Source organism: Chiloscyllium plagiosum, unplaced genomic scaffold (assembly GCF_037043375.1).
Source record: "Chiloscyllium plagiosum isolate Xiang-an unplaced genomic scaffold, Cpla_swu_hap1 HiC_scaffold_35, whole genome shotgun sequence".
NCBI lineage: Eukaryota > Metazoa > Chordata > Chondrichthyes > Orectolobiformes > Hemiscylliidae > Chiloscyllium > Chiloscyllium plagiosum.
In genome coordinates, this window is record NW_028270173.1 from 8,282,936 (window position 1) to 8,306,223 (window position 23,288).

The 23,288-nt window shown below is 53.3% G+C and overlaps 1 protein-coding gene across 1 annotated transcript; it reads left to right on the forward strand.

Moving 5' to 3' along the window:
- Positions 1-448: 448 nt before the first annotated feature.
- LOC148140018 (nuclear factor 7, brain-like) lies at positions 449-21,732 on the forward strand. Its single transcript, XM_087979204.1, has 6 exons — positions 449-1,200; positions 1,291-1,386; positions 1,476-1,709; positions 4,086-4,108; positions 4,209-4,324; positions 20,981-21,732. The coding sequence occupies exons 1-6, from the start codon at positions 790-792 to the stop codon at positions 21,505-21,507; spliced, it is 1,407 nt and encodes a 468-aa protein (XP_087835330.1). The 5' UTR covers positions 449-789; the 3' UTR covers positions 21,508-21,732.
- The last annotated feature ends 1,556 nt before the right edge of the window (positions 21,733-23,288 follow it).

The following is a 23,288-nucleotide window of genomic DNA, read 5'->3' on the forward strand; positions in this document are numbered from 1 at the left end:
GTTCTGTGCAATGACTCCCAAAGTGAGGATTGAGAGAATCCTGGTGGATTGTAAGGGAGAGGTGAGGAGGCGCTGGACAATATGTTTCAGCTTGTGTTTCCCACAAAGACCAACACAACTTGGCCATCCGTATCTGGGGCTGTTTTGGGACTGAAGGATATGAAGGAGAGCAGCAGGCTGCCAGTCACTCCCAGGACAACATCCCCACCCCCTACCATCCTCTCTCCACCCACCCACACCACTCCCAACCGGCCTACCCTCTCACCTGCTGGAAATGTGTTGCTGGAAAAGCGCAGCAGGTCAGGCAGCATCCAGGGAACAGGAGAATCGACGTTTCGGGCATAAGCCCTTCTTCAGGAATCAGCCCTTTTTTCCCTCTCACCTCCCGGCTTCAGGGATTCCCATGGTTTTGCCTGGACCTCGCACTTGATGGGAGGGCCAGGAGCTGAACAATACACAATTTATATTTAAAGGCTGAGAAACCACCACCAAAAATACAACATAATTTTGTTTCAGTGAGTTATGTACCAACAGAGATCAGTGGGAGAGAATGTAGGGAGAATATTTTCCGCTCAGTGTTGGGGGGTTGGGGTCTGTTACTCATTTCCTGAAAACGGAATGCTCCAGTCTCATCCAGCCGACGGCGAATGATGGACGGTGCCGGTGGATACAGAAAGGAAGCCCTGTATGAACTATCACCATCTCGGTGCTGCCTGAGCTGAATGTGTTCAGCAGCGCAGGGACAGCGAAACTGAAAGGGGTTTGCATCAGGAAGTGCTGAGGGTGAACATGGCTTTCAGACAGCAGGTCCTGAGTTTGACTGAGGAGGTAATCTGTCCCATTTGTCTGGATTTCTTCACCGATCCGGTTATACTGGAGTGTGGACACAACTTCTGCCGCTCCTGTATCACCCAGAGCTGGGAAAAGCAGGAGATAAACTCCTGCCCGGAATGTAGAGAGGAGTTTCCGGACAGATCCCTCAGAGGCAGCCGGGCCTTAGCGAATCTGGCCGAGAAAGCTCGAACATTAAATGTGAATCCACAAGAGAAGGAAAGTAAACATCACTGTGAGGAACATCAGGAAGAACTGAAGCTGTTTTGTGAAACTGACAAGAAATTGGTCTGTGTGATTTGTAGAGATTCCCGGGAACACAGGGAGCACCGCTTCATCCCGGTTAAAGAAGCTGTTGGACTCTACAAGGTAAAAGGAAACAGATTCCATCCCCTGATTATTTCATCACATTTTCATGGTCTAACACTTTTATTTTCTGATTTTCTCTCCCACTCCCAGGATCGGGTGAAATCTTCCTTGGATTCTCTCACAGAGAAAAAATCAGCAGCTCTAGAAATGGAGCGGGAGCAGAAACAGAAGATTTCCCAAATTCAGGTAAAATCTCCCCGGGTTCGGCTTCAACATTTGATTTGTTCATTTGTTTTTTTTGCAGAAACATATTGTTTTTATATTTCCCCTGACAGGAGGAATCCAGCAGCCTGCAGACTCACATCAAATCTGAGTTCACTAAAATGCACCAGATGCTGACTGAGAAAGAGCAGAGTTTACTCCGAGATCTCAGGGAACAAGAGGAAAACATTCTCAAAGCAATGGAGCAAAATCTTTGTGAAATTCAAAAGAATTTAAATTCTCTTCAGCAGAAACTCTCAAACTTGGAAAAACAATTGGAACAAACAGACGGAGTGATATTTCTAAAGGTGAGGGATTATGTTTCAGTTTAGTTCAGTGAAAGAGACACCCATCCTCCGTCACTATCTCCCTCTGCTGCTTTCTGCAACATTAGGTTCTCCACTTTCCTATCAATATATTTGTCTCAATCACACTGTGTGACTGTGGGTTCCACATTCTCATCACTTTCTTGATCAAGACATTTCTCCTGAATTCCCCATGGAATTGAATTGAAATGAATTTATTGTCACGTGCACCAGGGCACAGTGAAAAGCTTTGTGTTGCGAGCAATACAGGCAGATCACAGAGTTAAGTCACATAGACAGTAAATAATAGGCAAACAGCGGCAAAAACAAAAATACAGGTGCAGGGGAATGTTAAGAGTTTGTGAGTCCATTCAGTATTCTGACAAGAAACTGTTGCAAAACCGGTTGGTGCGTGTGTTCAGGATTCTGTACCTTCTCCCCGATGGTAGAGATTGTAGGAAAACATTGCCAGAGTGGGATGGATCTTTGAGAATGCTGGCGGCCTTTCCTTGACAGCGAGCCTGGTAGATGGATTCCATAGATGGGAGGTTGGCCTTTGAGATTGTCCGGGCCAAGTTCACCACTCTCTGTAACTGTCTCCAATCTTGAATGGTACAGTTGCCATACCAGGTAGTGATACATCCAGACAGAATGCTCTCTATGGCACACCTACAAAAATTGGCAAGGGTATTCGCTGTCATGCCAAATTTCCTCAGCTGCCTGAGGAAGAAGAGATGTTGTTGGGCCTTTGTAACCAGTGCGTCCACTTGAAGAGTCCAAGAAAGTTTGTTGTGGATGACCACTCCCAGGAGCTTGACACTCTCCACTCGTTCCACCTCTGTGCTGTTAATGTGCAGGGGAGGCATGAATAACATCCCACCGAAAGTCAATAATAAGTTCTTTGGTTTTCCGGCATTGAGAGCTAGGTTGTTCTCAGTGCATCATTTTTCTAAGTCTTCCACCTCCCATCTGTAGTCTGTTTCGTCGCCATCTGAGAGTCAACTGACTGTAATGGTATCATCATCGAACTTGTAAATGGCATTAGTCTGGTATTTGGTGACACAGTCATGGATATACAGTGAGTACAGTAGGGGGCTGAGTACCCACCACTGGGGGGACTCCAGTGTTGAGTGTTAGTGAGGATGAACTATTGTCCCCAATCTTCACTGATTATGACCTGTGGGTCAGGAAACTGAGGATACAGTTGCAGAGAGTGGGGCTTAGGCCGAGATCACTAAGTTTAGTAAATCAGTCTCGAGGGGATAATAGTGTTGAAGGCTGAACTGTAGTCAATGAGTAGGATTCTTATGTAGCTGTTCTTGGTGTCAAGGTGTTATAGGGAGGAGTGAAGAACACTGATATGGCATCTGACATGGATCTATTGGTCCGATAGGCAAATTGGAGTGGGTCAAGAGTAATGGGGAGGGTGGAGTTGATTAATGACATGACCACCAAAGTTAGGGCCACGGGGTGGTAGTCATTGAGACATGCTGTATGAGCCTTCTTAGATACAGGGATGATGTTGGCCCTCGTGAAACAGGCAGGGACAGTGGCCTGCTGCAGGGAGAGGTTGAAGATGTCCAAGAAGACTTCTGCCAGTTGATCTGTGCATGCTCTGACTGCACGGCCTGGTACTCCGTCTGGTCCTATTGCTTTCATTGGATTCACGGGAAGGAAAACTGACCTGACCTCTGATGCAGTGGCTGTTGGGATAGGTTCATCCAGAATTGTCTCAATAGGTGCTACCTCTCCACCGAAAGTTTGCTCAAAGCGAGCATAGAAGACGTTGAGACGATCTGGGAGGGATATGTCATTGTCTGCTATCTTGCACTGTCTCTTTTTAGAACCTGTGATGTCAATCAGTCCTTGCCACAGTCGCCGGGTGTCTGTCTGGGTCTCTGGTTTAGATCGGTGTTGGTCCTTGGCTGGCTTGATGGCTCTGCGAAGGTCATTTGAGTAGGTCTCCTGATCCGAAGGCCTCACGCCTGGTTTTTGACAGGTTCTGTATTTACTTATTGGATTTATTTTATAACAGGATGATGTTCACAGACTCACATGTTTAGATTCCTTAGAAGTGAAAATATCTTTACTGAATCTATGGAATCAATCCCTTTCTTGATTGTAATTTTAAATATCAAAGTCAGATTTTTATCCATTAAAATATATTAATGTTTCTTTCAATCCTTTGTAATTGTTCAAATTTTGTATTTATTCTTCTGGTCTTCAATATCCTTGGTGTCACATCCTCTTTCTATTCGATGCCTGCAACAATCAGAATTGGCAATTCTCAGCAGCTTGTAACAATGTGAGTGTAATTGCTGCTTTCTGGATGTAGACAGTCAGTCTCTGTCAACTCAGATTGTGTTTTGTGTATTTCAGGAGGAAGCATCTCGGAAGAGAAGGTAGGACATGCACTTTACTGAAACTCAGTGCAAGTTGGTGAAATTACTCAGGAAAGTGTTTATGCTAAATTTCTAATCAATTAATGTTTAATATTTACAGGATCAGTGACGACAGTTATGTGCTCTCACTAACAGATGGTACCATCTCCACTGAAACATTCTGCAGCCTCTTCCCTTTTCTTGTATGGAAAGAAATGCAGGGAGCCACTCACCCTGGTAAAGCTCAGATAAGTTCCTCTTTTGGCCTGATAGAAATTGTATAACTTGTATTTTTGTTCATGCAAATATCAAAGTCTGTAATGAGCAAAACTGTAGTTAATAGGAATCAGTGGAAATCTCTCTACTTTTGAGTCATACTGATCACAAGGGAAGATGGTTGTGATTGTTCAAGACGAACCATCTCAGCTCCCAGACATTTCTGGAGGTGTTTGTCAGAGTAATGGCTCGGCCTAAGCATCTTCAGCTGCTTCATGAATGGACTTCCCTCCGTCATAAGGTCACGGTGGAGGTGATGAGATATTCACTAATGATTGCACAATAACAGCACCGTTTCCAACCTCTCAGATCCTGAAACAATCCATGTCCAAATACAACGCAGCCATGACTCTGTCCAGCTGTTCAGCTTTGAGCTGACAAGTGACAAGTAACATTTGTGCCACACGAGTGCCAGGCAATGACCGTTTCCAACAAGAGAGAATGTAACCATCAACACTTGATGTTCAGTAACAATTCCATTCATCACTGCATCCTCCACTTGCAACATCCTGGAGGTTACCATTGACCGGAAACTGAACTCACCTGCCAAACACACACTATAGCTACAAGAGCAGGTCAGAGAGTGAAAGGTCTGCAGCCAGCAACTCACCTACTGACTCCTCAGTTACTAGTCCTCCATCGATAAGGCAGAGATTTGGCAAATAATAGAGGTCTCTCCACTTGCCTGGATGACTGCAACCCCAATTGTACTGAAGAAGCTCAACACAATCCAGGACAAAACATGCTGCTTAAATGGCACTCCGTCTAATCCCTCTAACATTCACTCCCTGCACCACTGACACACAGTGCAGAAATGTGTACACTTAAAAAAAAGTGTGAGAAAACTCACCAAGCCTCCTCAGAGAGCAACTTCCAATTATGCAACCTGAACCGACCGGAAGGGTAAGGATAGCAGATAGACAGGAACACCATCACTTGCAAATTGTCCTGTATGCCATACACCATGCTGAATTGGGCCAAAATGCTGGAAATCCTCTCCTAACTGCCCAGTGGGTGTCCCTCCCCTTCATGGATGACAATGGGTTAATGAGCAGCCTCCAGGATAATTAGGGTTGGACAATAAATGCTTGCCAAGACAGTGATGCAGAAGTCTCCTGAATGTGAAATATCATCTTCAGCTGGTCAGCTGTGACTGTTCAATCCCAAACCTTCACCAAGACAGGAACTCTCAGACACTGCTCTGTACGAGTTTTGAGAAGATTTGTAGCTCAGGTTGAGATTCTGGATGTAGGTTTGCTCGCTGAGCTGGGAGATTAATTTCCAGACGTTTCATCAACCTACCAGGTAACATGTAGGTTGTGGGCCTCAGGCAATTCCTGCTTTCGATTTATATGTTTGGGTGTCTTTGGGTTGGTGATGTCATTTCCTGTGGTGATGTCATTTCCTGTTCTTTTTCTCAGGGAGTAGTAGATGGGGTCTAACTCAATGTGTTGTTCCAGTCAAAGTGATGTCCTATCTTATCTACATCAGAATGTCACTTCAATGAGCCAACACACACTGCAGCACAGAGGAACTACGGCAGAGCAGAGGAAAATCACCTATATCGTGTATTCAAAAAGAATGGATAGCCAATGAACACAGTCCGCCAATTTCTCAGCAACAAACCCAAGCAGACAAAACACATCCAGAAACCCAAGCCACTTACCCCTACATCAAAGACATCTCGGAAACAACTGCCAGACTACTCAGACCCCTCGACAACATGGTAGCCCACAAACCCACCAACACACTAAACTAGCAGCTCATGAACTTGAAAGACCCTATATAGACAACAAGCAAAACTAATGTCATTTACAAAATACCATGCAAGGATTGTAACAAACACTACATTGGACAAACAGGCAGAAAACTCGCCACCAGGATACATGAACACCAACTAGCCACAAAACGACATGATCCTCTGTCACTAGTATCCTTACATACAGATAAGGAAGGACACCACTTCGACTGGAACAATACATCCATCTTAGGACAAGCCAAACAGAGAAATGCACGAGAACTCCTAGAAGCTTGGCATTCCAACCGGAACTCCATCAACAAAGACATCGAGTTAGACCCCATCTCCCACCCCTGAGAAAAAGAACAGGAAATTACTTCACCATGAGAAATGACATCACCAACCCAAACTAACCCAAACATATAAATAGAAAGCAGGAATCATGTACACTGCCTTTGCCTGAGGCCCACTGAAGATGTTACCTAGTAGGGTGACAAAACATCTGGAAATGAAGCTCCCAGATCAGCCTCTCTGTCTCCAGTGGCTGAAGAAAGGGGGAGGTTGATCAGAGGTTGATCACTCTTTGATTTTCTCACAGACCACTTGAGGCTCCGTTCTTAGTTTCAATGGTTCTATTCAAGCAAATACAGGGGACAGGTCCATTGGTCAGGCTGATGCACAAACTATGATTTAATTACAAACAAAGAGTTGATACTTTGTTCATTTCATAATCGATAACATTGATTACATTAGCTTTGGGAAGTTGTCCGACCAAGATACTGCACACACTTTTGATGTGGTAATCACATGATCACAGGCCAATCCCCTCGATGTTCATGGTGATGACATCACAATGACCAGTTGTAGCAGTGCCCTGTACACCTCAGGGATTTACTGACATCATCAGGTTGAACAGTCTTGTGATGTAACATCTCCTACAGGTCAGCTGACACTGCCCCATTATCCCAGATAAACCTGGCTCCCTGTCAAACCCATCCATACTTTACAAACTTCATCAAGTGGAAATCTTATTCTTCCCAGTTGAATTGTTCTGAGGAAGGGTCACTCGACCCAAAATGTTCACTCAGATTTCTCTCCACAGATGCTGCCAGACCAGCTGAGCATTTCCAGCAACTTCTGTTTTCATTTATAATTTCCAGTATCGTCCCACTCTCCTCAACCACTCCTCACGATATAGTCTGTCAATCCCTGGAATAGCCCTAGTGAACCTTCTTTGGACTGCCTCCAACACCAGCGTATATTTCTCCTGATAAAACAGAACTATTCACAGTATACCCAGAGCAGAGCCCACATTGCTGAACACCTACTCTCTGACCATAAAGATGACCTTGAACTTCCAGGTGCCTGCCAATTCAACACAGCCCCCCCCCCCCCCCCCCCCCCCCTCCATGTTTCCATGCTGAAATTTCCATCTCAGGCCTGCTGCAGTGCTCCAATGAAGCTCATCACAAGCTCGTCTTCTGCCTTGGTACCTTGCAGTTACACTGAGTTGAACAATTTCGCATGGTCCATTACCCAGCCCCACAACCCCAGGTCCTGTTCTGTGTTGGTTGTTCCCAGCAAAACCAACCCTTTTGTGAAGGTGGAATCATGTCTGACAACTTCACTCAAAATCTCTGAGAAGGTATTAAGCAGGATAGATGGGAGAAAATATAGGGATGTAATATATTTGGATTTTCAGGAGACATTTGATAAGACATCACACATTCAACTGGAGAGATGATTGTCTAACTAATAAAAGACTGAGAATTGGGATAGCTCGTAGCTAGTGGTGAGCCACACGGTTCAGTGCTGGGTCCACAATTATTTTTGAAATACATAAATGGCTTGGTTGTGGAAGGTGAATGCCAAGTTTATAGGTGAAACAAAAAAAGTTGGGAAAGCAAGTGGTGTGGATGACATAAGGAGTCTGCAGAGGATTATGGTCAGGTTGAGTTAGTGGACAATACTTTTGCCAGATGACATATAATGTAAAGGAACTTTAGGTTAAGGACATTGGCAGGAAGAATAGAGGAGCTGGATATTATTTAAATGTACAAAGGCTGCAGGGATCTATGGAACTGAGGGATCTGGGAATCCTTATCCATGAATCACAAAGAACCAGCATCTAAGTTCAGTGGGTATGTTGGCCTTTATTTCAAAGGGAATGCAATGTAGAAGTAGGAAGCTTTTGCTAAAACTTTACAAGGGACTGGTCAGAACACAACAATTACAATGAAACGAGGGTAGAGTTATCTGAAGTGAACTGGGTGAATAGATGAGGAGGAATGACAGTAAACAAGCAGGGGTAGACATTTAAGGAGGTTCACCTCAGCTCTCAGCATTATTATATATCTTGAGTAAGAGGAAAGGATCTAAGAGCAAGATAAATTTAAGGAAGTTGGGCAGAGTATAATGTTGAAAATGTGTTGCTGAAACAGCGCAGCAGGTCAGGCAGCATCCAGGGAACAGGAGAATCGACGTTTCGGGCATAAGCCCTTGTTCAGGAAAATTCCTGAAGAAGGGCTTATGCCCGAAACGTCGATTCTCCTGTTCCCTGGATGCTGCCTGACCTGCTGCGCTGTTCCAGCAACACATTTTCAGCTCTGATCTCCAGCATCTGCAGACCTCACTTTCTCCCCAGAGTATAATGTTGAAATAGTGTGAGACAAACTAATGGGGCGAAAGACAGAGAGGTTGCTTGGCCCTGATGGCTTACATCTGAGGATTCTAAAACAGGTCACTACAGAGATAGTGAAGGCATTTGTTGTAATTCTCCTTAAATTGCTCAATTCTGGAAAAGTACCAGAGGATTGGAAAACTGCTGATATGACACATCTGTTTAATAAGGGAAGGAGGCAAAAAGCAGGTAACTATAGGTAGATTATCCCATGATCTATTATTGGAAAAGTATTGCAGTTGGTTACTGTGGAAGTAACAGTAGAATATTCAGAAAATCATAACCTCATCAAGCAGAGTCAGCGTGGTTTTATGAAAGGAAATTAATATCTGTCTCAGTTATGAAAGCTTTTGAGGAGATCTCAACTAGAGGGAATGGAATGGAAGGGAGCCAGTAGAGTTTTATTTGGACTTCTAGAAGCATTCAACAAGATACTTCAAGAAAGATTAAGAGGCCATGGTACTGTTGGCAGGATTATGGGATGTAGAAAGAATTGGCTTATGGGCAGGAAACAGCAGGTGGGGATAAGGAGTGCTTTTACAGGTTGGTGACCTGTGACCAGTGGGGTTCCACAGGGATCAGTGCTGTGACTGCAAATGTTTACAATAAATATTAATGATTTGGAGGAAAGAAGTTAATGCACTGTCACCAAATTTGCAGACAATTCTAAAACAGGTGGATACAAACAATTCACAGAGACATTGATGGTTCAAGTAACTGGTATAAAGTTGGCAAATGGAGGATTAATTTGGGAAAGTTCTTTATTTTGAAGAGAAAACAAAAGAACAAAGAATTATTTAAATGGAGAAAAACTGCAGAAAGGTGCACCACAATGGCACTTGAGAGTATTTGCGCATGAAATGCAGAAAACTAGCACTCAGGGACAGCATGTAATCAGGAAGAGCTATTGGAAAGGTGGCCCTTTCAATGTGGTTGGAGTGTAAGAGCTGGGAATTACAAGGCCCACATGGAGTACTGAAAGAGCAGCTGGGAATTTAAGAAAGTAATTGAGAGAGCAAAGTAGGTGCATGAGAAAACACTAGTGGCTAAAATGAGGGAGAATTCCAAGATATTTCATCAGTATTTTAAGGGGAAGAGAATAACCAGGAAAATGTAGGGATCAAGGAGCAATCCAGGTATGGAGCTGGAGGAGAGACACAGGGTGTTAATTTACTATCTTGCTTCTGTCTTCACTTGGGAGAAGGACGATGTAAGTTAGAATTTAGAGTCAGAGAGTCATAGAGATGTACAGCATGGAAACAGACCCTTCGGTCCAACACGTCCATGCCGACCAGATATTCCAACCCAATCTAGTCCCACCTGCCAGCACCCCACCCGTATCCCTCCTATTCATATACCCATCCAAATGCCTTTTAAATGTTGTAATTGTACCAGCCTCCACCACTTCCTCTGGCAGCTCATTCCATACACGTACTACCTTCTGTGTGAAAAAATTGCCCCTTAGGTTTCTTTCATATCTTTCCCCTCTCAACCTAAACCTATGTCCTCTAGTTCTGGACACCCCCACCTCAGGGAAAAGACTTTGCCCATTTACCCTATCCATGCCCGTCATAATTTTGTAAACCTCTATAAGGTCACCCCTCAGCATCTGACGCTCCAGGGAAAGCAGCCCCAGCCTGTTCAACCTGTGGCTCAAATCCTCCAACCCTGGCAACATCCTTGGAAATCTTTTCTGAACCCTTTCAAGTTTCACAACACCTTTCCGATAGGAAGGAGACCAGAATTGCACGCAATATTCCAACAGTGGCCTAACCAATGTCCTGTAGAGCCACAACATGACCTCCCAACCCCTGTACTCAATACTCTGACCAATAAAGGAAAGCATACCAAACGCCTTCTTCACTATCCTATCTACCTGTAATTCCACTTTCAATGAGCTATGAACCTACACTCCAAGGTCTCTTTTTTTTATTTCAAAAATATACTTTATTCATAAATAATTTGATTGTCTGTACAGTTGGTCATGCCATACATATGTAAACATGTACATACAGAGATCAGAATTTATCATTTTTATACAGGTCTGTACATTTTTGATCATATGCCCATATGATTAGCTGAGGCGTCAGCAGAGCCAAAATGACTGCATGGGCCCCCTGTTCTTCGTTAGGCAGGCAGATGTTACACAGTGGTCTTTCCCCACCGCGCCTTGGCGGCAGCTGCCCCAAGCTTCAGCGCGTCCCTCAACACGTAGTCCTGGAGCATGGAATGTGCCAGTCTGCAACACTCAGTCGGGGTCAACTCCTTCAGCTGGAAGATCAGCAGGTTTCGGACCACCCAGAGAGCGTCCTTCACCGAGTTGATGATCCTCCAGGCACAGTTGATGTTCGTCTCGGTTTTCGTCCTGGGGAACAGACCGTAGAGCACGGAGTCCCGCGTCACGGCGCTGCTTGGGACGAACCTCGACAAACACCACTGCATTCCTCTCCAGACTTCCTCTGCGTAGGCACATTCCAGAAGGAGGTGTGTGACAGTCTCGTCCCCCCCGCAGCCGCTTCGAGGGCAGCATGCGGTGCGGCTGAGAGTCCGGGCGTGCATAAAGGATCTCACAGGCAGAGCCCTTCTCACCACCAGCCAAGCCATGTCTTGGTGTTTGTTGGAAAGTTCTGGCAATGAGTCATTCTGCCAAATGGCTTTGACAGTCTGCTCAGGGAACCGCTCGATAGGATCCGCCCTCTCCTTTTCCCGAAGGGTCTCAAGGACACTACGTGCTGACCACTTCCTGATGGACTTGTGGTCAGAGGTGTTTTTCTTCATAAATTTCTCCACAAAGGACAGGTGATTCGGAACGGTCCAACTACTCGGAGCGTTCCGCGGCAGCGAGGCCAGGCCCATCCTTCGCAACACCGGGGACAGGTAGAACCTCAGTACGTAGTGACACTTGGTGTTTGTGTACCGGGGATCCACGCACAGCTTGATGCAGCCACACACAAAGGTGGCCATCAGGGTGAGGGTGGCATTGGGTGTATTTTTTCCCCCGTTGCCCAGATCTTTATACAGTGAGTGCCTTCGGACCCGGTCCATCTTTGACCTCCATATAAACTGGAAGATGGCCCGGGTGACTGCAGCGGCACAGGTTCTGGGAATAGGCCAGACCTGTGCCACGTATAATAGCAATGACAGTGCCTCACACCTGATGACCAGGTTTTTTCCCGCGATGGAGAGCGACCGTAGCTTCCATCTGCCCAGTTTCTGCCTCACTTTGCTGATATGCTCCTCCCAAGACTTGGTGCATGCCCCAGCCTCTCCGAACCAAATACCCAGCACCTTCAGGTGGTCGTTCCTGACGGTGAAGGGGATCGAGGATTGGTCGGCCCAGTTCCCGAAGAGCATGGCCTCGCTCTTGCCTCGGTTTACCTTGGCCCCCGAGGCCCGTTCGAACTGGTCACAAATGCACATGAGTCTGCGCACAGACAGCGGATCCGAGCAGAAAACGGCGACGTCATCCATGTACAGGGAGGCCTTAACCTGCAGGCCCCCGCTGCCAGGAATAGTCACCCCTCTCAGGCTCGCATCCTTCCTGATGGACTCGGCAAATGGCTCTATGCAGCACACAAACAAGGCAGGAGAGAGGGGGCAGCCCTGCCTGACTCCAGATCTGACTGGGAAGCTATCTGATTCCCACCCGTTGATTGAGACTGCACTGACAATGTTGTTGTAGAGCAGTCTGATCCAATTGCAGATTCCCTCCCCAAAGCCCATTTTGGAGAGAACATCTCTCATATACGTGTGTGATATCCTGTCAAAGGCTTTCTCCTGGTCCAGGCTGATCAGGCAGGTGTGCACTCCAAGGTCTCTTTGTTCAGCAACACTCCCTTGGACCTTACCATTAAGTGTATAAGTCCTGCTAAGATTTGCTTTCGCAAAATGCAGCGCCTCACATTTATCTGAATTAAACTCCATCTGCCACTTCTCAGCCCATTGGCCCATCTGGTCCAGATCTTCTTGTAATCTGAGGTAACCCTGTCCACTACACCTCCAATTTTGGTGTCATCTGCAAACTGTACCCCTTATGCTCGCATCCAAAACATTTATGTAAATGACAAAAAGTCGAGGGCCCAGCATTGATCCTTGTGGCACTCCACTAGTCATAGGCCTCCTCACACACACACACACACACACACACACACCCTCCCCTCCACACACACACACACACCCCTCCCCTCTACACACACACACACACCCCTCCCCCCCACACAAACACCCCCTCCCCCCCCACACACACACACCCCTCCCCCCCACACACACATCCCCTTCCCCACAACCCCCCCCACGCACACATCCCCTTCCCCACACACACCCCCCCCTCCCCCACACACACAACCCTACCCCCCCACACACACACCCCTCTCCCCCCACACACACACCCCCACCCCCCCACACACACACCCCCTCCCCCCCACACACATCTCCCTCCCTCCCACACACATCCACCTCCCCCCCCACACATCCCCCCCCCCACACACACACCCCTACACGCACACATCCCCTTCCCCACACACACTCCCCTCCCCCCCACTACACGCACACATCCCCTTCCCCACACACACATATCCCCTTCCCCACACACACATCCCCTTCCCCCCCACACACACAACCCTATCCCCCCCACACACACACCCCTCTCAACCCACCCCACAAACATCCCTCTCCCCCCACACACATCCCGCTCCCTCCCCCCACAAACATCCCTCTCCCTCCCCCTCACACACCCCTCTCCCCCCCACACACACATCCCTCTACCGCCCAACACACACATCCCTCCCCCTCCTCCCCACACACACATCCCTCTCTCATCCCACACATCGCTCTCCCCCCCCACACACACACACAGACATCCCTCCCCCTCACACACCCCTCCCCCCCCACACTCACATCCCTCTCCCCCCCACACACACATCACTCCCCCTCCCCCACACACATCCCTCCCCCTCCCCCACACACACCCCTCCCCACACACACACCCCTCCCCTCACACACACCCTTCCCCCCACACACACATCCCTCACCCCCCCACACACACATCCCACTTCCCCACACACACATCCTTCCCCCTCCCCCACACACACATCCCTCTCCCCACACGCACACATCACTCCCCCTCCCCCATACACACCCCTCCCCCCACACACATCCCTCTCCCCCCCACACACATCCCCTTCCCCACACACACCCCCCCTACACGCACACATCCCCTTCCCCACACACACACCTCTCCCCCCCCACACGCACACATCCCCTTCCCCACACGCACACATCCCCTTCCCCACACACACACATCCCCTTCCCCACACACACATCCCCTTCCCCCCCACACACAACCCTACCACCCCACACACACACCCCTTTCCCCCCACACACACACCCCCTCCCCCACACATACATCCCCTCCCCCCCACACACACACCCCTCTCAATCCCCCCCACAAACATCCCTCTCCCCCCACACATATCCCGCTCCCTCCCCCCACAAACATCCCTCTCCCTCCCCCCCAGACCACCCCCACACAGAAACCCCTCCCCCTCACACACCCCTCTCCCCCCCACACATACCCCTCCCCCTCCCCCACACACACATCCCTCTCCCTCCCCGCACACCCCCCCCGCAACAGACACCCCTCCCCCCTCACACACCCCTCTCCCCCCACACACACCCCTCCCCTCACACACACCCCTCCCCCCACACACACATCCCTCACCCCCCCACACACACACCCCACTCCCCCCCTACACACACATCCCTCCCCCTCCCCCCCACACACATCCCTCTCCCCACACGCACACATCACTCCCCCTCCCCCACACTCACCCCTCCCCCCACACACAAATCCCTCTCCACCTCCACACACTCCCCCCCACCCCACACACACTCCCCTCCCACACACACTCCCCTTCGCCCCACACATGCACATCCCCCCACACACACAAATCCCCCTCACCCCCTCCACCTACACACACCCCTCCCTCCCACACACACCCCCACACACATCCCCCTCCCCCCCTACACACACGTCCCCCTCCCCCCCCACACACATCCCCCTCCTCCCCACACACACACATTCCCCCCCAAACACACACAACCACCCCTCCCCACACACATCCACCCCACACACACATCCCTCTCCCCCCCACACACACACATATCCCCTCCCCCGCTAACACACACACACATCCCCCTCCCCCACACACAGACACATCCCCTTCCCCCCCCCACACACCCCTCACACACCCCCACACACACACCTCACCGCCCCAAACACACACCTCACCCCCCACACACACCCCTCACCCCCCACACACACTCCCCCTCCCCCCCAAACACACACATCCCGCTCCCCCCACACATACACATCCCCCTCTCCCCACACATACACACCCCCCTCCCCCCACACACATATGCCCCACCCCCGACACACATCCCCCTCACCCACCACACACATCCCCTTCCCCCCACACATCCCCTCCCCCCCCACACACATCCCCCTACCCTCCACACACTTCCCCCTTCTCCCCACACACAGATCCCCTTGCCCCCCCCACACACACACATCCCCTTCCCCACACACACACCTCCCGCTCCCCTCAACACCCATATCCCCCTCCCCCCTACACACCCATCCCCCTCCCCCCACACACACACTCCCCCCACACACTCCCCCTCCCCCCACCCCCCCCCCCACACACACACACACACATCCCCTTCCCCACACACACATCCCATTTCCCCCCCCCACACACACATCCCCCTCCCCCCCACACACACACATCCCCCTCCCCCCACACACACCCCTCCCCCCCACACACACCCCTCCCCCCCACACACACACCCCTCTCAATCCCCCCCACAAACATCCCTCTCCCCCCACACACATCCCGCTCCCTCCCCCCACAAACATCCCTCTCCCTCCCCCTCACACACCCCTCTCCCCCCCACACACACATCCCTCTACCGCCCAACACACACATCCCTCCCCCTCCTCCCCACACACACATCCCTCTCTCATCCCACACATCGCTCTCCCCCCCCACACACACACACAGACATCCCTCCCCCTCACACACCCCTCCCCCCCCCACACTCACATCCCTCTCCCCCCCACACACACATCACTCCCCCTCCCCCACACACATCCCTCCCCCTCCCCCACACACACCCCTCCCCACACACACACCCCTCCCCTCACACACACCCTTCCCCCCACACACACATCCCTCACCCCCCCACACACACATCCCACTTCCCCACACACACATCCTTCCCCCTCCCCCACACACACATCCCTCTCCCCACACGCACACATCACTCCCCCTCCCCCATACACACCCCTCCCCCCACACACATCCCTCTCCCCCCCACACACATCCCCTTCCCCACACACACCCCCCCTACACGCACACATCCCCTTCCCCACACACACACCCCTCCCCCCCCACACGCACACATCCCCTTCCCCACACGCACACATCCCCTTCCCCACACACACACATCCCCTTCCCCACACACACATCCCCTTCCCCCCCACACACAACCCTACCACCCCACACACACACCCCTTTCCCCCCACACACACACCCCCTCCCCCACACATACATCCCCTCCCCCCCACACACACACCCCTCTCAATCCCCCCCACAAACATCCCTCTCCCCCCACACATATCCCGCTCCCTCCCCCCACAAACATCCCTCTCCCTCCCCCCCAGACCACCCCCACACAGAAACCCCTCCCCCTCACACACCCCTCTCCCCCCCACACATACCCCTCCCCCTCCCCCACACACACATCCCTCTCCCTCCCCGCACACCCCCCCCGCAACAGACACCCCTCCCCCCTCACACACCCCTCTCCCCCCACACACACCCCTCCCCTCACACACACCCCTCCCCCCACACACACATCCCTCACCCCCCCACACACACACCCCACTCCCCCCCTACACACACATCCCTCCCCCTCCCCCCCACACACATCCCTCTCCCCACACGCACACATCACTCCCCCTCCCCCACACTCACCCCTCCCCCCACACACAAATCCCTCTCCACCTCCACACACCCATCCCCCTCCCCCCACACACACACCCCCTCCCCCCCACACACTCCCCCCCACCCCACACACACTCCCCTCCCACACACACTCCCCTTCGCCCCACACATGCACATCCCCCCACACACACAAATCCCCCTCACCCCCTCCACCTACACACACCCCTCCCTCCCACACACACCCCCACACACATCCCCCTCCCCCCCTACACACACGTCCCCCTCCCCCCCCCACACACATCCCCCTCCTCCCCACACACACACATATCCCCTCCCCCGCTAACACACACACACATCCCCCTCCCCCACACACAGACACATCCCCTTCCCCCCCCCACACACCCCTCACACACCCCCACACACACACCTCACCGCCCCAAACACACACCTCACCCCCCACACACACCCCTCACCCCCCACACACACTCCCCCTCCCCCCCAAACACACACATCCCGCTCCCCCCACACATACACATCCCCCTCTCCCCACACATACACACCCCCCTCCCCCCACACACATATGCCCCACCCCCCACACACATCCCCCTCACCCACCACACACATCCCCTTCCCCCCACACATCCCCTCCCCCCCCACACACATCCCCCTACCCTCCACACACTTCCCCCTTCTCCCCACACACAGATCCCCTTGCCCCCCCCACACACACACATCCCCTTCCCCACACACACACCTCCCGCTCCCCTCAACACCCATATCCCCCTCCCCCCTACACACCCATCCCCCTCCCCCCACACACACACTCCCCCCACACACTCCCCCTCCCCCCACCCCCCCCCCACACACACACACACACACATCCCCTTCCCCACACACACATCCCATTTCCCCCCCCCACACACACATCCCCCTCCCCCCCACACACACACATCCCCCTCCCCCCACACACACCCCTCCCCCCCACACACACACCCCTCCCCCCACACACACACCCCTCCCCCCACACACACATCCCCTCCCCACACACACATCCCCTCCCCCCACACACATCCCCTCCCCCCACACACACAACCCCCTCCCCCCCACACACACAACCCCCTCCCCCCCACACACACAACCCCCTCCCCCCACACACACAACTCCCTCCCTCCACACAGTCACATCCCCCTCCCCCACACACACCCCTCCCCACACACACACCTCCCCCTCCCCCCCCACACACACATCCCCCACCCCCCATACACACACATCCCCCTCCCCCCACACACACCCATCCCGCTCCCCCCCCACACACACCCATCCCCCTCCCCACACATACACACACATCTGCCACTCCCCACACACACAGATCCCCCTCCCCCAACACACACATATCCACCATCCCCCCCACACACACACATACACATCCCCCTCCCCACACGCACACACACCCCCTCCCTCCCAAACACACATCCCCTTCCCCCCCCCACACACACACATCACCCTCCCCCCCACACACATCCCCCTCCCCCGTACACACACCCACCCACCACCCCCCACACACACACCCATCCCCTTCCCCCCCCCATACACATATCTGCCTCTCCCCACACACAGATCCCCCTCACCCCCCCCCACACACATATCCCCCTCCCCCCACACACACATCCCCCTCCCCCCCACACACATATCCCCCTCCCCCCCCCACACACACCCCTCCCCCCCACACACACATCCCCCTCCCCCCACACACACATCCCCCTCCCCCCCCACACACACCCCCCTCCCTCCCCATACACACCCCTCCCCCACCACACACACACATCCCCCTCCCCCCACACACACCCATCCCCCTCCCCCCCTACACACACCCATCCCCCTCCCCCCACACACACCCATCCCCCCCACACACACACCCATCCCCCTCCACCCCCCCACACACACATCCCCCTCCCCCCCACACACACCCATTCCCCTCCCCCCCCACACACACCCATCCCCGTCCCCCCCCACACACACACACCCCTCCCCCCCACACACACATCCCCTCCCCCCCACACACACCCATCCCCCTCCCCCCCACACACATCCCCCTCCCCCCCACACACATCCCCCTCCCCCCTACACACACCCACCCACCTCCCCCCCACACATACCCATCCCCCTCCCCCCCCACACACACATCTGCCTCTCCCCACACACAGATCCCCCTCACCCCCCCACACACATATCCCCCTCCCCCCACACACACATCCCCCTCCCCCCTCACACACACATCCCCCTCCCCCCACACACACCCCTCCCCCCCACACACATCCCCCTCCCCCCCACACACACATCCCCCTCCCCCCACACACACATCCCCCTCCCCCCACACACACATCCCCCCCCACACACACATCCCCTCCCCCCCCCACACACACACCCCTCCCCCCCACACACACACCCCTCCCCCCCCACACACCCCTCCACCCCCCACACACCCCTCCCCCCCACACACACCTCCACCCCCCACACACCCCTCCCCCCCCACACACACACATCCCCCTCCCCCCACACACACCCATCCCCCTCCCCCTCCCCCCCACACACACCCATCCCCCCCACACACACACACCCATCCCCCTCCCCCCCTACACACACATCCCCCTCCCCCCCACACACACCCATCCCCCTCCCCCCCACACACACCCATCCCCCTCCTCCACACACACCCATCCCCCTCCCCCCACACACACCCATCCCCCTCCCCCCCTCACACACCCATCCCCCTCCCCCCCTCACACACACATCCCCCTCCCCCCCACACACACCCATCCCCCTCCCCCCCTCACACACACATCCCCCTCCCCCCCACACACACATCCCCCTCCCCCCCACACACATCCCCCTCCCCCCCCACACATCTAACACACACACCCCCAACCAATCCCCCTCCCCCCCACACACATCCCCTCCCCCCCACACACACCCATCCCCCTCCCCCACACACACACCCATCCCCCTCCCCCCACACACACCCACCCCCCTCCCCCCCCACACACACCCACCCCCCTCCCCCCCCACACACACATCCCCCTCCCCCCCACACACATCCCCCCCCCACACATCTAACACACACACCCCCAACGAATCCCCCTCCCCCCCACACACATCCCCTCCCCCTCCCCCACACACACACACCCCTCCCCCCCACACACACACCCCTCCCCCCACACACACACATCCCCCTCCCCCCACACACACATCCCCCTCCCTCCCCCACACACACACCCCTCCCTCCCCCACACACACACCCCTCCCTCCCCCACACACACACACCCCTCCCCCCCACACACACACCCCTCCCCCCACACACACACATCCCCCTCCCCCCACACACACATCCCCCTCCCCCCCACACACACACCCCTCCCTCCCCATACACACCCCTCCCCCACCACACACACATCCCCCTCCCCCCACACACACCCATCCCCCTCCCCCCCTACACACACCCATCCCCCTCCCCCCACACACACCCATCCCCCTCCCCCCACACACACCCATCCCCCCCACACACACACCCATCCCCCTCCCCCCCACACACACACATCCCCCTCCCCCCCACACACACCCATTCCCCTCCCCCCCACACACACCCATCCCCCTCCCCCCACACACATCCATCCCCCCCACACACACAACCATCCCCCGCCCCCCCACACACACCCATCCCCCTCCCCCCACACACACATCCCCCTCTCCCCCACACACACCCATCCCCCTCCCCCCTCACACACACACCCCTCCCCCCACACACACACCCCTCCCCCCCACACACACACCCATCCCCCTCCCCCCACACACACATCCCCCTCTCCCCCACACACACCCATCCCCCTCCCCCCTCACACACACCCCCCTCCCCCCCACACACACCCATCCCCCTCCCCCCCCACACACAACCCCCTACCCCCTCACACACACACCCCACCCCCACACACACACCCATCCCCCTCCCCCCCACACACACACATTCCCCTCCCCCCCACACACACCCATCCCCCTCCCCCCCACTCACACCACCCCCACCCCACACACACATCCCCCTCCCATCCACCCACACCCCCCTTCCTCCCCCACTCACACCTCCCCCACCCCACATATCCATACCCAGGAACTGTCTCTAACTCTCTGTGTTTCTCTCCCAGTCTCTGTGACCCTGGATGTGGAAACAGCGCATCCCCGGCTCGAGGTCTCTGAGGATCTGAAGAGTTTGAGATGGACCCGGACCCGGACCCGGAGGAGTCTCCCTGACACCGAGAAGAGGTTTACAGACTGTCTCTGTCTCTGTGCCCTGGGATCAGAGGGATTCACATCGGGGAGACATTACTGGGAGGTGGAGGTGGGGGGGAATCGGGGCTGGAGTCTGGGAGTAGCCTCAGAGTCTGTGGAGAGGAAGAGACCGGTCAGTCTGATCCCAGAGAATGGATTCTGGACCATGGGGTGGGATTGGGATCAGTTTTATATAAACTCCTCTTCTCAATCCCCTCTCCCTGACGGTCAGATCCCCAGGAAGGTGGGAGTTTATCTCAGTTATGAATCTGGGACAGTTTCATTTTACAACGCGGACACCAAGTCCCATCTCCACACCTTCACTGGCAATAAATTCACTGGGAAACTTTATCCTTTCTTCGAGGTTTGGGATTTAAACCAGTTTCTGAGAATCAGCTGTTAAAGGGGCGGGGCCTCCCTGACCTCGCATTGACCCCCGGGTTTAGGGTCTGGGTCAGGGATTGGGGTCAGAAACCTCCCATTGACAACAGGATGTTACTGAATGTGTTATTGAATTCTGAGATTATACTTTGTAACATCACAAACAAACTGTCAATAAATCAGATACAAATATAAATGTCAGATGGTGAAAATAAAAAGTAAATTAAATATCTTGTGTCTCTCCTTCCTTCATTTACTCCCTGTTTCAGTCCCATCCTTCATCTCTTCACCTGTTTCCCAGTCTGGAGCTGGGATTTCTCTGTGTTTCTCACTCTGCACCCGGAACATGAAATCCTGAGGGAGAAATGCAAACACTGGAGGGTGTAACAAAACTGCATTTACATAGCATCCTCCACTGAGCTGCTTGTATCATTGGGGCGGAGATTTACACAGAATCTCTGTCAGGATATGCAATATCCCCAGTGTTTAACTCCCCGTTAACTCTGGTTCTCTGTGCACAGATGCTGCCTGATCTGCTGAGGATTTGCAGCATTTTCTGATTTTATTTCTGATTTCCAGCGTCCCCAGGATTTGTTTGTGTGTCACCGCCATCTTCTGGATGGAATTGGTACTGAATGATATTGGGCCGCAGTACCGTCTCCCGCCAGGCGGGGGCGGTCCTGTACCGTGTGTCTGAAAAGGCTCCGAGGATCATCGATCAATTTGTAAATTCACTGAAAAGTCAGTGTCCAGGGTCGAGCTGTTGCTGTGATCATGTTTATTCTTTACACATCTGTTGGAAAACGTGGAAAATCGTCAACAAAATACCAGATAGTAAGAACTGAGCCCCAGATCCTCTTTAATGTCAGGAAGAGGTCATTCCCGGTGGGATCGGGTGGGTATCATTCCCGCTGAAAGATCCCAAACAAATACAAGGAGTTGGGCATCGTCCAGGGAAAAGGTGAGAACTTTCTCCAATGTCTCTGATCAGCTGAACAGAGCCTGGAACTGGCTCCTGTCAGTATAAGGGAACAGCAGGGAGAGGCAATCTGCAACATTAAAGTCTCAGACTCAAACACAGCGACTGGAAAGGGAAGCAGAAGTGAAAAGGAAGAACATAGTGAGGGCCATGAGGTTAAATATGACCCAATGGGGTTTCTATTTAAAGACAAAATATTGCTCGGTGAAAGACAATCCTTGATCTGCCTGAAACCTGTTGGTCCAGAACAAGGAGTTGACCCTGATCGAGTGTTACAGACTGGCACATTCCAAGGTCCCGGACTACGTGCTGAGGGACGCACTACAGCTCAGGGCAGCTGCTGCCAAGGTGCAGTGGGGAAAGAAAATCGCCTGGCACAGGGTGATTCCCTGATCCAGAAGGTGGGTCTCCCAGGACGGGACTGAGCTGAGACCCTGCATCATCAGAGGATCTTGAGCCCTGATTTATGGGCAGCACGGAGGCACAGTGGTTAGCACTGCTGCCTCACAGCGCCAGAGACCCGGGTTCAATTCCCGCCTCAGGCGACTGTCTGTGTGGAGTTTGCACATTCTCCCCGTGTCTGTGTGGGTTCCCTCCGGGTGCTCCGGTTTCCTCCCACAGTCATAAAGATGTGCAGGTTAGGTGAATTGGCCATGCTAAATTGCCTGTAGTGTTAGGTAAGGGGTAAATGTAGGGGTATGGGTGGGTCGCGCTTTGGCGGGTCGGTGTGGACTTGTTGGGCCGAAGGGCCAGTTCCCACACTGTAATCTAATCTAATCTAATCACAAAAGCAGTTAGGTTCTGTGCAGAGTTGAGCACAGCGT